Source organism: Vipera ursinii (genome assembly GCF_947247035.1).
Source record: "Vipera ursinii genome assembly, chromosome: 3".
NCBI lineage: Eukaryota > Metazoa > Chordata > Lepidosauria > Squamata > Viperidae > Vipera > Vipera ursinii.
In genome coordinates, this window is record NC_139516.1 from 66,299,471 (window position 1) to 66,314,770 (window position 15,300).

General features: G+C 36.8%; 1 protein-coding gene across 3 annotated transcripts in view; it reads left to right on the forward strand.

The window, feature by feature from the left end:
* Positions 1 to 15,300, forward strand: part of FGGY (FGGY carbohydrate kinase domain containing) — a 153,007-nt gene that overhangs the window by 64,362 nt on the left and 73,345 nt on the right. For all 3 annotated transcript variants that reach the window (XR_014492234.1, XM_083360527.1, XM_083360528.1), the window contains exons 7-8: positions 4,297 to 4,425; positions 10,459 to 10,562. Coding sequence is in view for 2 of the 3 variants with exons in the window: in XM_083360527.1 (XP_083216653.1) it covers positions 4,297 to 4,425; positions 10,459 to 10,562 (233 nt within the window). In the remaining variant the exon portion in view is untranslated. The remainder of the gene's footprint in view (positions 1 to 4,296; positions 4,426 to 10,458; positions 10,563 to 15,300) is intronic.

Consider the following 15,300-nt stretch of genomic DNA (forward strand, 5'->3'; position numbering starts at 1 on the left):
TCTTTTATATTATGGCACCCATAGCAGAGCCTCAGGAATTGATTTAAGGGTAAGGCAGAAATATATAGAAAGAGCTATTCCTTTAGATAATGTAGACTTAATGCATAAGTGAATTTACTAATAAAAGTGGGATTTTGAAATCAGACTAGAAGTGATCTCTATGTTGGTATAAATGCCATAATTCTGGAGTGATATAATCATGCTGGCTGGATAGAATTAGTATTCTTAATGCCTTATTTATATTAACTAAAGTTACTGGAACATCTTTAGGAGCAGCCCCTTGAATAACACATTGTGATAATCCAGTCATAAGATTACTACAGCACGGGTTAGTTGGCTTTCCAACCCACACTTCTTGTAAAGGACTTTGTGCCACAGAGGACTATTTGTACCTTCAACAATCAAGGTCTATCTAGAAACACATCATTCTGCATTGAATCATCTTGCAATTCAAGTGTTTTATGGGTTCCCTATCTTCCCTTATTAAATGAGCTGGAGCGATAGATTTATTTATTTAGCTGACAGATAATTGCATTGTCTTGATTACTTCATTGTAACAAGCCTAGGATCACTATGCAAAGCTGTGGCTTGAATTCACATTCCTTTGTGGCTGCTTAAGAGATTTACAGCATGCCATAGTATATAGAATATGATTATTTGCTCATTTGCTTAGAAAGGAAAATCATCTAAGAAATGTCAGCTCAGAACTTACAAGAGGCTGCCTGCTCGATTTCCCACTTATTTTCATGTTTGTTTTTTTAAGTTAAATTAAGAAAAATTATGAGGGCAATTTGGAAGTAAATCTCCATTTCATTATCGATGACAGACACTCACAGATACAGAATTTTTATTATACACATTAGAAAACTACATTACATTAGTTTTCTGTTTGAGAACTTCCACTTCATCCAGCCACTACTTTTTCAGTCTCAATTATTTCAGTATTTCTGTATGCATTTATTCTACAGTTTGTGCTAATTTATTTGACTGAAGTATTTTTTGTAAGTGAATAAAAAACCCTCACATTCTAAGAATGGATTCAACTTGTATTATCAAAACAACTATATACGAGGGCAATTGGGAAATGAACCTCGGTTTGGTTATCAATGACAGACATAATCTACATTCAAATTGAGGCACTTGTCATAACATCTTACAAAGTTTGAAATTCCTTAGTAGTAGTCACTCGGCACCAAATCTGGGCTATGGGTGTGTGTGTGATCAAAAACAACCCAACGGAACTGCTTCAAAAATTCTTGGGTGCATCTAGCGGTGTGCGGGCAAGCATTATCGTGAACCAACACCACACCGGAAGTCAGCATGTCCTGACGCTTGTCTGAGTTTTCATAACATTTCACAGTAGACTTCTGAATTGATGGTCGGACCACGCTCCATGAACTTTACTAGCAGTACTCCTTTGGCATCTTCACATTTGGTGGGATTTTCTATGGCACCACTTCTGGTGTGTTGGTTCACGATAATGCTCACCCGCACTCAGCTAGATGCAGCCAAGAACTTTTGAAGTAGTTACGTTAGGATGTTTTTGATCACTCCCCCCCCCCCCGCTATAGTGGCTGGATAAAGTGGAAGTTTTCAAACAGAAAGAGTTGCGAGGTTTATAGAACAAAATGATATCTATACTAATACATATAGAAGTATAGAAGCAAGGGGGAAAGCATAAAAGATGAAATGCATGTCCTCAATTGTGAAGCACACTGTCTCCCCTTTTGTAGTTGTGTTGCAGCATCACACGTATGTATGTTAGGGATGGAGCTTGTGTCAGGACATCATGGTGGACATCTCATTACCCAAAAGTGTTGACTTTTGGGAAATGCCCCCAGGCAGGTATGAAGAAGAAGGATGAATGGCATTGGTGTTAGCTAGATTTAAATGTATTTTCCCCTTCTTTTTACTCCATGCTCTAATCTTATTTATTTCTTATTCGAGAACCAATTCGGCCTAGTGATTAATACACCGAGCTATAAACCAGGAAACTGAGATTTCTAGTCCTGCCTTAGCTATGAAAGCTGGCAGGGTGATTTGGGCCAGTCTCTTTCTCAACCCACAATGTCAAGCTCAGGCAACTAGGTGGTCAGTCAATTCTTGTTGCAACCAACACCTGGTTGATCTGAAAAAAAGTGTATCCTACACTTGAGGGGGAAAAACTAGGAAGAAAAAAAATGCTATTAGTTCTTATCCCTTTTTGATACTTGCAGCATGTTGCTTGTACTACCAGTTAACTCTCAGAAGCTTTCCCTTAATTCAGGAAAAAAACACCTCTAAAACTAGAAACGCCATCCCCCCAAATTCTATTATTTTGCCACCATATTTTGATAAAGATAACTTAACTGCAAACTGGGTACTGAGGATGGCACAGGTTCATGACTGCCCATCTCTGCTTAACTCAGATCTAACCATAACAAATTGGAACCAAGTGTTAAGACTTTGATTGTGGTCCTAATTCACGACTATATATTTTCACTGAGAAGGGTTACTCAGAGTCAGTGAGGTTTATACTAAGACGAACACACTAGGTTTTTCTGTAGACACCACTTTAACTTAACAAGTGAGCTATTCTCCTCTTCAGATTCTTTTGGGATGGAGCCAATTTTAGTTCCACATAAATGGCGCTACTTCTGCACAACAAATTAAAAGCACTGCCTGAATAAGTGGACACCTCATGGTTGAATCAACTGGATCCCTTTGCCGGATTTTTCTTTTGTTGTTTTTAAAGTCAAGTGAATATTGAAGTGTCTCATGTTATTAAGTGTTAAGATAGCTTTGGACCCTATGATTTACTTGCTCAGGTTAACCAGAGATGTAGTGTGGCCTGGTAAATAATTGGTTAGCTTGGCAACAGCCTGGGAAGGTCACTAGCATTATAGCACCTACGTTTTCTCTAAGCAAAACACAAGCGAAGCAAATTCCTCAGCCAGAGTTTAGACAAGAATAAAGGAAAAGGAAACCGTTCAGACAGCTTTTTCCTTTGGTAAACTTGCTTTTCACTTCACAGGATGAAAGAAGCCTTTTCAAAAAATGAGATGTCAGCCATGAAAAAGAGATGGCATAAGTGAAGGTTTCAGTGAAAGAAGGTCTCTGTCTCAAACAACTGAACGGGAACTCTTTGATTTAATATATATCTAAGTTAAGATTACTTTTAGGTATCTGGGTTGGAGAACCATTCCTAACATATTAAAATAGCCAAATTAGAAGTCTGCTTTTAGTGTGTTTATGGTGCGTTTGTTTTTCTTCGTCCTGAAGACAGACTTATTCTGCCTTTCGTATAGATCTTAAGGTACACTTTTTCTAATAACCCAAAGTAATCTCAAACTTTTGAGAATATTAGCATTGCTTGGGCTGTTTTCATCTTCTCTGAAAATAAGGCATGCACTGGGGAGAATGTGATTCCCACTCCTTGTTTGCTGACTCCATTTAGCATGTGGGTAGAAAAGCCTTCATATGTTTAGCAAAATTATTTGGGTATGTATATTATTTTTGCTTACTATCTCAGATCTTACAAGACCGTATCATGATCATGAAGTCAGTTCCCATCTTTTTCTAAAAGGCCAGAGGTTCAGGACCTCTTCAGGATAGGGGAATATAATGTACAGGCTTCTGTGTTTATGATTTGAAAAAATAAAACCAAAATAAAAGCAAAAGCAGGGATTTCCCCCACCCCCCGCTTCCCACCCCCACATATTAATATTTGAGAGACTTTCAATATGATATCTGCCGGTGGGCGATCCTTTTATAAAATAAATTGACAAAACTATTTTTTAAAAAAATAAAATCAGTGTTTCTTAAACTTTTGTCTTTCAGGACCACTTTCCACTTTTAAAAATTATAGAGGACCTCTAGAGAGTGTTTGTTTATATGAATTATATTTATCAATATTTATTGTGTTAAAATTAAATTTGATGCTTTCACTGCCACTATTGCTTCTCACAGTTGTTTGCTGGGATTTTAATATTATGTACAATATAATATTGTATACATTATATTAGTTTTTAACATAAGCTGGCAAATAATTTTAATTGTGTGGACCCCTGAGCAGGTCTTGAGGGACCCTCCCAGGAATCCTCAGACCACAATTTGTAAACACTGACCTAGACTTCTTGTTCCTGTGGCCTGGTTTGTTTGCCCTGATTAATATCTTATATAAGTATATTTTAAAATAAACTGTAGTATTACATCTGCTAAGTAAAAAAGAAGTTGTCCCAGTCTAGGGACATAGAGAACTATGATTTGTTTCAGCACTGTAAGCCTTTGATTTCCCCCCCCCTTGTTTTTGCTTAGGAAATGAAGTTCTCCCTCCAGGAAGTCCAGTTGGAAATGGATTAACAGCAGAAGCTGCAGAAGATCTTGGTCTGTCTAAGGGGATTGCTGTAGCTGCCTCTCTTATTGATGCACATGCTGGAGGATTAGGTATTCTATGATATGACTGTTGGTTTTGTCATGTAAGCGTCCACAGGTCTTAAAAGTTACTAAATTTATAGACACCTGAGCTAGCTGGTCAGCCCTTCTTAGCTCTCCTTCCACAGTGTAATAAGAATGCACCCCCCCTAAATACCGGCAATTGCAAAAAGCTTTAGCTTTAAAATTAAACCTTAGGACGCTGAGCTTGTCGATCAGATGGTCGGCAGTTTGGTGGGTCGAATCCCGAGCATCTGTTACTTGTCCCAGCTTCTGCCAACCTAGCAGTTCGAAAGCACGTAAAAATGCAAGTAGAAAAATAGGGACCACTATGGTGGGAAGGTAACAGCGTTCCGTCACCTTTGGCGTCTAGTCATGCCGGCCACATGACCATGGAGACGTCCTCAGACAAGCACTGGCTCTTCGGCTTTGAAACAGAGATGAGCACCGGCTCCTAGAGTTGGAAACGACTAGCACGTATGTGTGGGGGAACCTTTATCTTGACCTTCACCTTCAAAGAAAACTTTCCAAAAACCATAGACCAGACATGTCAAACTCGCGACATCACATGATGTCGCACGATGTATCGGGACTGTTTTGCTATTGCCGGCAATGGGGTGGGTGCGGCTTCCCCATGACGCGTCCTGCCTGTGAGCTGGCAGTTTGACACCCCTGCTATAGACAGACTCAAGATAAGGGGGTAAAACTAATTATATTTGTTTAAAGGGATTAAACCTACAGAAGTCAACACTTTGGACTCATTGCTAGCCTAAAATACAAACTAAAATATTCCAATAACCAAAGCACACAAATGAGCCTCTGAATTACAAAACGCTGTAAAAACTGTACAAAAATCCTTATGGTAACCCAATCAAGCTGCCAGCTGATCCAGAACTAAATAAACTCACTTCCTTTCCAACATGCCAGCTTTTCATTTCATCAGTGCTGATTGCATTCTCCTGGCTGGAGAAAATGAACAAAGGGACCTTTTCTTCCAGCAACAGCTGCTGCTTCTTCTCTGTCTCCCCTGTTTCCTCCCTGCCTGCTAACCTCTCCTTCTCTTTCCCTGTTGTCTTTTTTTCCCCTTTCCCGCACAAACTACCTCCTTTTATAGCCTCTCCTCTGCTCTCTCCCTTTTTTCTTCAGTTCATCTCCAGCTCCGTGCTGCTTCCGGAAGCACCAATCAGCTGGAGCCAATCAGCTGCTGAGCCCAGACAGTCCTGCAGCTGCAGCTGCCTCTCCTTCAGGCTTGGCTCACTTTGGCTCATTCCCCTCCCCTGCTACACTGGGCTAGCAGTCGCGTACCACCTGCCCCATGGCAAAGTACCACAGGTGGTATGCGTACCACTGGTTGAAAAGCTCTGCTATAGAGTGTGTGAATGTTGAAGATTCTAGGGCTGCTTTAGCTTAGTGAGATCAGATAGACAGATTGCTAATTTTACTGGTTGTTGTTATTTTTGATTGTAAACCACCTCAGGTCCATTTGTGGAAGCGGATAGCTTATATATATCTCTCACGAATGAAAGCACATATACGTGTCCCAGGATAATGTTGCAGGATCCAGTCTGGATCGGTCACCAGGACCAGAGTTTTTGTCTTCCAAGCTTTCGGACTCGTGTTGGACCCCCTCTTCAGGGAACTTCTCTCTAGCCCCTCTGGACCCCGTGACTGTCACAAATTGGGTCCTGCAGGCTAGAGATAACTGTGTAAATAAACAAATTAACCTATTAAATAAGAGTGATGGCAGGGAAGACATTGAAAAAAAATTAAGAAAATGTTTGTTGATTTCATTACATCAATTTGTTTATGATATAATGAAAGACTGTAGGCAGCCTATGTCCAGTGTCTCCGAATAAAACAATATATTACACAGAAACAACAATCAGAAATAACACCTTGCCTCTCTAATTATACGGCACCTTCTGCTCTGAGCAGTCTACAAAAAATTCTGCAGAAGAAGACATAAAATGTAAATGTAAATGATATGCTAAGATATTGAGAAAAAAAGGGAATATCCTGAGTACATGATAGTTCTTCAGAGAAGTCCCATTGCTACAGTTGTCTGTTCCTGTGATATTGCTCAATAAGGGCGCACAAATTTTTATCTTCTGTTTGATTACAATACATTGAAAGTGAATACTTTCTGCAGAGCAAATGTTTTCCTTGTTAGAGCGTACATGTGTTACTGAAAATAATGGGATAAAAACAGATTGCACCATTGTGTCTTTTGCCTCATAAACTTTAATTTCAGTACATTCTTCAGCTTGCATCCAGTACAGATACAACCTGATCTTTTTTTCCGCCTTCTGTTGCTTCACATGACTCCAGATCTGATCTGGCATATGAAGCACATTTGGTCTACAATTAAAATTCTGTTGTACTAGCAGATGTCTGTTTCCACATATTATAGATCTTCATATCTAAATTGTAGTTTTTTAGCCGTGGTCACTTAATGTCTAATAATTTATTCCATATCATATTGTTCCAAGAAATGTCTTGATGGTCAAATGAAATTTTTTTGTCTGCTTTGAAAAATAATAATTCATTAGGTCAAGTTAATTGGACAGAGAATAAACAGCAGGTAATTCAGCTGATGTATAATATACTGTATCTTAGATACGCTCTTTGAAAAATAGTTAATGCTACTTTTCAGGATGACCAGTATCAAGTTTAGCCATATACCTCTCTGGAAAATAGTTTTGAAAACAGGGAGAGTTTTTCATTCTTATTTTTAGAGATAAATTCAAATGGATTCTAGACTTCTGAAGTATAAATACAATTCCTTCTTTCTTTAATCAATTTGGTGTTGTCTCTAAGTGGATCAATTGTTCAATTTCCAGGCATAAATTAGAAAGAAATGCTTTAAAATTCCATTTCTTTATAAATAATGCAAAATTGGAAGGAATATGTGGGAGAATTATTTGTGGATCTCTAACCCCCTCCCTGTCTCTTTATCCACTTTCCAGTATTTCTTCTTTATTTCTTATCTATTTGTTTTGTAAATTACTTTGGAAATGAATTACAAAGCAAGAAAGAAGATGGGGAGATTTTTTTTCTTCAGTGACTTATTTAATGTGCTAGAAACCTTAGACAATTTTATTTTCTCACTGGGTTGGTGTATGCAAGTAGACTTTTGAAAAATGAAATATTCTTGTTATTCTTATCTTAGGTGTTGGTGGATAAGTATTGGTACAGAATTGATTTGAGGACCCGTTGCTCTGATTAGTTTCCTTTTTAAAGAAAGACATATTGTGTAACTAGTTCTTTGTGCAATTAGACACTCTTTTCAGCCTCAGTTGCTGCATTTAAGAGTCTGCCTGCCTTTAGATAATCAGGAATTCTTCTGTACAGAATTAAGTTATATCTCAGTTAAAATATGTGCTAGGGCTTCATTCCCTTGTGATTAGGAATACAGCTGACTTCTCTTCAGGTTATTGTTAAGAATGCCTGTCAAAAGGTTTGGAGCTAAAAATCAACATCCCACTGTGCTGTATACAATACAAGCCTATGAGAATTAAATTATGGAAATTTCCCCAAATAGAAATTCCACTTCTGCAGAATGTGAATATCTTCTTAAATAGAAGATAAAGAATGTCTTATGTATACATTAATATAATTTGAAGCATCAATAAAAGGATCAATAAAAAGCTTCATTCCAAATGCATATGGTCTCAGTAAAGGATAGATTTATTTTTGTGTAAATAAATGTGTGTGAAGTTTAAATAAACACAAACTAGTTGATAGAGAAGATATAATAGGAGAAGTCAGGTAAATGACTTGATTTAAAATGCCATACATGAACTTAAGTTTTGAATATTTAAGCATCAAGAGATGAAAATAATTGCCCACAGTAGCCTCAGAAAATTCTCTGTATAAAGACCCACTGAATATTTTAATATGCATTTCACTTAAAATCCAGCATCGTTCCATTTTCAAAACATTTTGATATTAAAAACAGGGAGATTTCATGTAGGTATATGTGTTCATTTTAGAGGTGAAAGATGGCATGCTTATTGACATGATTATTAACAAAAAGCATCTATTGACATTTTCCTTTTCAAAATTCAGCATTGAGACTCGATTAATCCTTAGCTACTGAAAAAAAAAAATTATAACAAGATCAAAACTAATTTCTAACACAGTTTCACAGTCTTTTGCATTCCGTCTTAAATTAAATGTTGAAATTAAAGTAGGGCTATATTTAGAGTTTCTGAGAATCTATACTGTTTCTTGAAGTTTTAAGATTCCAGATATAACTTAGTTGTAATAAACACAATAAAAACCAATCAGAGCTGAAGAAGCTTCTTGATAAGAAGTGAAACGTCTTCAAAGAAAAACAAAAAAAGTCCAGTTGCCTTTTGAAAAAGCACCTTTGGGACAACCATGACTTGGATGACTGAGAATCTCCAAAGACAATAGAAACCAATGTAATGATTTAATTGCTGTTTATGTCCACCTCTTTCAGTAGGGCATAATGGAGAAACCTTAAGTATGTCTATTGAGAACAAACCCCAATTTTATTTATTTAGAATTTATATAAGAAAATTTCATGGCATTGCAAGTTGAATTTTTAATAATTATAATTTGATTATTCAAAAAGACTATACAGTAACTATTTTGTTGATAGCACTGCCTTCAGAAGTGGATACTGCGTTCAGAAATGTTTTCTCTCGTTTCTACTAGCAGTTTTCATAATCAGTTCATATAAAAACTAAAGAAGTAAACGATCAGAAGAGCTGCATCAAAGCTTTAGTGAATGTTTAGATATTATTTACAGTTAAATGAAGTACTCATGTCATAAAACGAAATTCAGAATCAGTAAGAACAAATGAAGGATCTCTTCAGACTGGAATGAAGTCTCTAATTCAGCATTTTCCTTCACACAGTGACCAGCTAGAGAGAACCAACAAAAGTGTGAAGGTAGCAATTTTTGTCAGCTGTTTGGTTTGCACCTGGCACTTACTGCCTCTGATTCTAGAAATTCCATAAAAACATGATGGCTGATAGACAGATAAGAGCATCTTCCAAGAATTGTCTGTAATTAAAAAATATATATTCTGGAAGCCACTGAAATAGAGGGTACAAAAGGAGGTTATAAATGCTTTTGATAACACAGAATCTCCTTTTAAAGCTATCTGTTAGGTTTCATACAAGCACAGCTGTAAATCTGAGCTCTCCAGATATTTAATCCCACATTCAGGAATCAGCATACTTGGCAAAAAGCTCATAGACTTGACTCAGCAAGATTAGTCTGTTCATTGCAGACAAGAGTGAAGGTACATTCACATAAAAATCTGCCCAGCGCAGGACACCGAAATTAATGTGTAGATCTATGCTCCAGGGATTAAGTGACAGCCTTTTTCTTCTCTTGGCTGTTCTTTTGATGCCTTTGGAAGGCACCTGATGTACATTGAAATAACAGTTGTTTTTAGCACAGGAACAACTGGTTCCTACCATGCAGCCTTATTAATAGCATTATAAGCCAGCAGACTTCTCTACGTCTTTACTATAGCATATCCCGTAATAGAGATATATCTTATATAAACAGCTATTTTCCTTTGAATTCTCAGCACAGTAATTTTACTGGAAAAGTCCGTGAAAGACAAAGAGCCCTTCTTCTACTTTTTGGATTTTTAAATTCAAAAGCACCCGGTGATTTAGCTTGATAGTGGGATTGCTTACATAAATTAGAAGGGAGGAAAGTGGCAAAAAAGGATTCAGATATTGCCTCATCATTTTTCATTTTGAAATCCTGCAGGCATACCAATACATACGCTTTCTACCACCACATTAGAAGCTGTGTGAACGTTTTATCTCCTACAGGCATGGGGTATGTCCAGCCATAAATCTTATTTAATTCTACTTGTTCTTATCCTATTGCTTCATCCTATTGTTTAGCAGATTTGTGGCTATAATTTTGCAAGATCAAGAAAATAGAGATACAGGCCGTTTTTTTAATATTTGGCAGGTTTTTCAACAAATATCTCTTAAAGGTTTTGTTTTGCTTGACAAGCCAGTTTTCTTTCTTCTTAATTTTTGGACCAGGTATGATTGGAGCTAGCGTGAAAGGACATAACGTGCCCTGTGAAAATCAGCCAATTGCTTCTCGATTGGCTGTAATATGTGGGACATCATCATGCCACATGGCGGTAAGTTCATGGTAATAAATTGACAACTGCGTATTGTTAGCTGATGAAAAATGAAACTTTTAAAATCTTTTCATATCGTTTATACTCTGTTTTGAATTATGAGGATTTTGAAGCTATTGTTACCTTCACAGGTTTATATATCATCATGAATTTTCCATAAAAGAAGCAGCTATAATAATAGTAGGTAACTAGTACTGTGGAAAAAGCCCAAAATATAAAAGCAGTGTTAAAAATTATTCTACTCTGACTTTAACTGGGCATTATGAAATTATAACTGGGGACTTGGGCCCTGAGTAACCCTTGATGAGAATGACGCTACTCTATAATGGAATATTCAGTGTCTTTAGAAAAGCCCCACAGACTTTTATTTCTTCCACCTCCTTACCTAATCAATATAAATCTTTCTTTCTTTGAGTGCTGTAATGATCTATAAAATTTTGAGACAGATTGTGGCTCCAAAAGAGGCAGGGTAAGCCATTTGTGCTTCCGTAATTTTTCTCGGTGAATTAGTGCGAAAGCTTTTCCCTGGAGTTGTAATCTCATCTCGGAGTGTCTCTTTTTAAAATTAATATTGTTAAGCCTGGAATCAATCAATTTTTGTGACTAGCTTTTCTATCATTTTTTGATTCATTTAGAAATAATTTATGTTAACTCAGGCATGTCAAACTGCCGGCCCATAGGCCGGATGCATCATGCTGATACCACGCCCACCCGATTGCTGTCAATGGGGAAAATGTTGCGATACATCACGCGACGTCACATGCCGTCGCGAGTTGTGACATGCCTGTGTTAACTGAATCATTGTATGAAATGTAATAAAATTGACGAATATGAAGCAAAAATGGTTAGGTATACACATTACTAATTATAGTGTAAACATTTTGTATATCTTTATTGAAATTGAATGGGTAGTATAAATTAGAATTTTGTAAACTGGTCTTTGTAGTCACATATATATGTGTGTGCTTGCATGCAAGAAAGAAACTATAATAAGGGATTGCTGTCAACAGTAGTCTAGTACCTTAGTATTCAATTATAAAGAAAATAATTTTGATCCATCTGTTTAGATATATGAGTTTTTGTATGAATTATAGTTCCTATCAAAGGAAAAATTGAGTCTATGTGTGCCCTGGATAGTTTTGTGGTAGTGGGAAATTCTTTTGAACTCAGTTTAGAATAAACCCGGGCAAAATTAATCCATCTGGAATCATTTTGTTGTCTTATCCCTTTTTCATCTTTCTTTTCTTATGGTCCTATCTCAAACTCATGAGGACAGTAAACTGGAGAACTGATAGCATTGAAATTTTGGACTTGAGGCTTGAGTCTTCTTCTAAGTATACTGCCAAGAAACAAAAAGTGTTTTGAGCATTTAAATGCAGAGTATTTCTCTAATAATATATCTATATGACTGCTAGGAGTCAACACCAAATATTTCCTTGGTAGCACATAATCATCATAATGCATTTCCCTTAAAGCAAGTTGTTTGGTAGGAAAAAAAAGAACATAGCTTTCATTGGCATATGTTATATATCACCCTGAAATGGATAATTAGCATTGTGTAACAATTGCTGTTGGTAAGGTTGCTGACTTGTTGCTCCAGGTGGGCCAGTAGAATTAATTGCGTTGTCAGAATAGTCATTATGGTTAATTAATTAATCTGTTTATACATCACATTTATATAGCTACCCATCTCACAGATTTATGAATCTGGATGTCATACAATAAAAAAGACAGTCATAAAAACTAACAATTAAAAATTCAACAGTTAAAACACAAAGTTACTAATAACTGTTATCTTTTTGTGTATTTAATTTGCCTACATGCTTTCAGTGATATTAAAAACAGAATAAGACATACTGCAGTAAGTCTACATCATGTTAGCAAACTTACATGTTGGCCCCCAAATGAATTTGTCCACAATAATTGCTTACTCTGATCAATTTTCATGATCTAAAGAAAAAAATGGCCTAAACAAGTAATACCGTAGCAACACAGATGTAAATAGACTGGGATTTCAGCAACCTGAATTGAAGACCACCGAACACACTTTTTGGATTGGACTATAATTACGTTTCGGCTTTAATATAACTTTTGCCCACCTTACTTCATTGTAATAAGCAAAGCAATTTTCCATTGGAGAAATCAATGGCAAATCTGGAGTGAATATTTAAAAGGCTTTTGGTTGAAGGATCCTTTTATCTGTACCTGTTTATACTGGGCCGAGTACATAGAGCGATTGTATATGTCTTTTTAATGAGATGTATATGCAGCTGCAGTTGGTTGAAATTAACTGTACCTTTTTTTAATTAGGTCTATAAAATTGTAAGTTTATTATCCTCCATGTTTTTGTTAAAAATCTTTCTATACATTTCTCCTTTGTATCCAGGGACCCTGAGGGCAATAGAGATGAATCATCAGGTTTAATTTAATGCAATAGGAGAGAGACCTGTGTGGTCAAATTGGCATGAAACAGTGGCTTTGATCTACTTCAGGTGCACTGAGCCCCAACCAGCCAGCAACAATAATATCTTTGTGAGATGATCAGAGCAGAGAATGAAATAGAGTGTGGGGGGGAGGGTATGGGAGGGGGGGGGAGAAATGGCCTGAATGAAAATTCAAGGCTTTCCTTTGTTGTGGTTCTGGCAAGCGAAAAAGTCAACTGTCAGGAGAAATTCAGCAAACATAAAACAGGGTGAAAGTGCAATGGTCAAGTAATGGGCTTCTTTCAAAGAATCTTAACAAGAAAGCATTCAAGATAATTTGATGGGTTCCCATATTTTCCTACAAGTGTGGATGGTAAATGCCGTAGAAGAAGGGGGGCAGGATTCAATGATAAGTGTTGGGACTCTTAATCTGATGAATAGGAAGACGTTGGTGAGTTTATGTGCTTATAAAATCGTAATATGTATACTAGGTTTTGTGTTTTTTTTTTAAAAAAAATCTTGTTAACTACCAACTAGCCAAAAAAATCTCTGAAAACTAAATTAAAGAAGGTTTTCAAGTTGTCCCAGTCATTGGGCTTTGAATCAATAAAAGTTCTTAAAATTAATCCTCTGGGGTTTTTTTTAGTGCATTGATGTAAGGCATTCCCAAATTGATTACAATTTACTAGGTAAACTTAAAATTGCTAAAAATCTTCTTCCAGTCCAGTTCAGACACTGATTTTTTTAAAAATCAGTATTCAACTAATACTGTATTCAAGGAACCAAGGATGGTTATATGGAATTAAACTTATTTTTCTTAGAACCATATAAATAGCTTTCATCCTCCCCTAATTTCCATATGGTTTATTTGTATCTCATGCTTATGTTTTCTTCTAAGTGTGCATTTACAAAGTTCATGCTGACACAGACAGAAAAGGACAATTGTTAAATCATGCAATTTGTGCAGGCACCCCACCCAGTTTCTGAATTAAGTCTGTGTTTTCAGTTTGGAGCTGATGACTTTTGGCCTGAAAATCTCGCAGTAACTTAATTTTCTCTGATTTTATCTTTTGGACTGTTAAAAGGTCCTCTTAAAGATCAACAGGATACAAGAACTGAGGGATTGCTTGGGTGAATCTGTGTATTATAAATATCCCCAAGGTTCTCAGTTTAGTTCAAAGGGATGTCCTTTGCCTGGTTTGTTTATATCTTTTTAGAAAAAAAACCTCCAAGCAATTGTGCATATTCTGACTTGGTTGATTTGTTTCTCCCAGCAACTCACACAGTGCTCTTTTTGCTCCACAATATACACCCAAGCTGCCAGCTTTGTTTACACAAATAGAGTCTGGAGCACGTTTTCAGCCCTAGAGCTTGCACAGTACGTGTCTTTCCAGAACGTCCTGGGGTGGAGACCGCAGAGGCATGCTGGCTCAAAGTGTTCCTACAGGCTGATTTCTGTAATCTCAGTAGGAGCCAGACCAGCGAGTGGTTTTAGTATATGTTGGCTGCAATTTGATGGCAGAACATGCCACATCACAAAAGCATCAGGCTTCTCAAATCATTACTGTGAAGAAGTTCTTGGCTGTGCTGGAAAATGTCTGCATAAAAAGGAAACACATCACAACATGCTGCTGAATTTGATTGCATTTTGAGTAGTTTTCCCCAGGACCACTCAAAATCTACATGGTGGATTTTCATGTTGCACTATTCACTTCTGCTGTATTATTCACTTATTATTTACTAGCTTTTATGTTAGGCAGTTTAAATGTGTAATCTCCAAGAGGCTGGAGTCAAATGCCTGGGACAAAGAATTTTTCAGCAATTGGCCATAACACAGTGATTAACAAAAGCAGCAATTTGTTGTCCCGCACATTAGTACAGAGGATGGTGGATGAAGTGAGAAGTGCTGCAGGAAAATGAAAACAAACCCTCCCCCAAAAAACTCATAAAAATAATGCAGAACAACGAAACTACAATTATTCAAATCCCAGTTTTTCCTCAGTATTCTGTCTAGAGTAACAGATTTATTTATTTATTTAGATTTATATACCGCCCTTTCCCGAAGGACTCAGGGCGGTTTACAGGGTATTTAAAAGAAAATCAATACAAATGTTAAAACAAATTAAAAAAGATTAAATAAAACCCTAAAAAAATTAAAAACCCAGTTAAAATTAAAAATTAAAAAATTCTCAGCCTGGGCCAGAGAGCTCGAAGAGCCAGGTCTTCAGGTCCTGGCGGAATGAACGGAGGTCGGGGGCAGTCCTAAGCTCTGCAGGCAGCTGGTTCCACAGGGCAGGCACACCCACTGAGAAGGC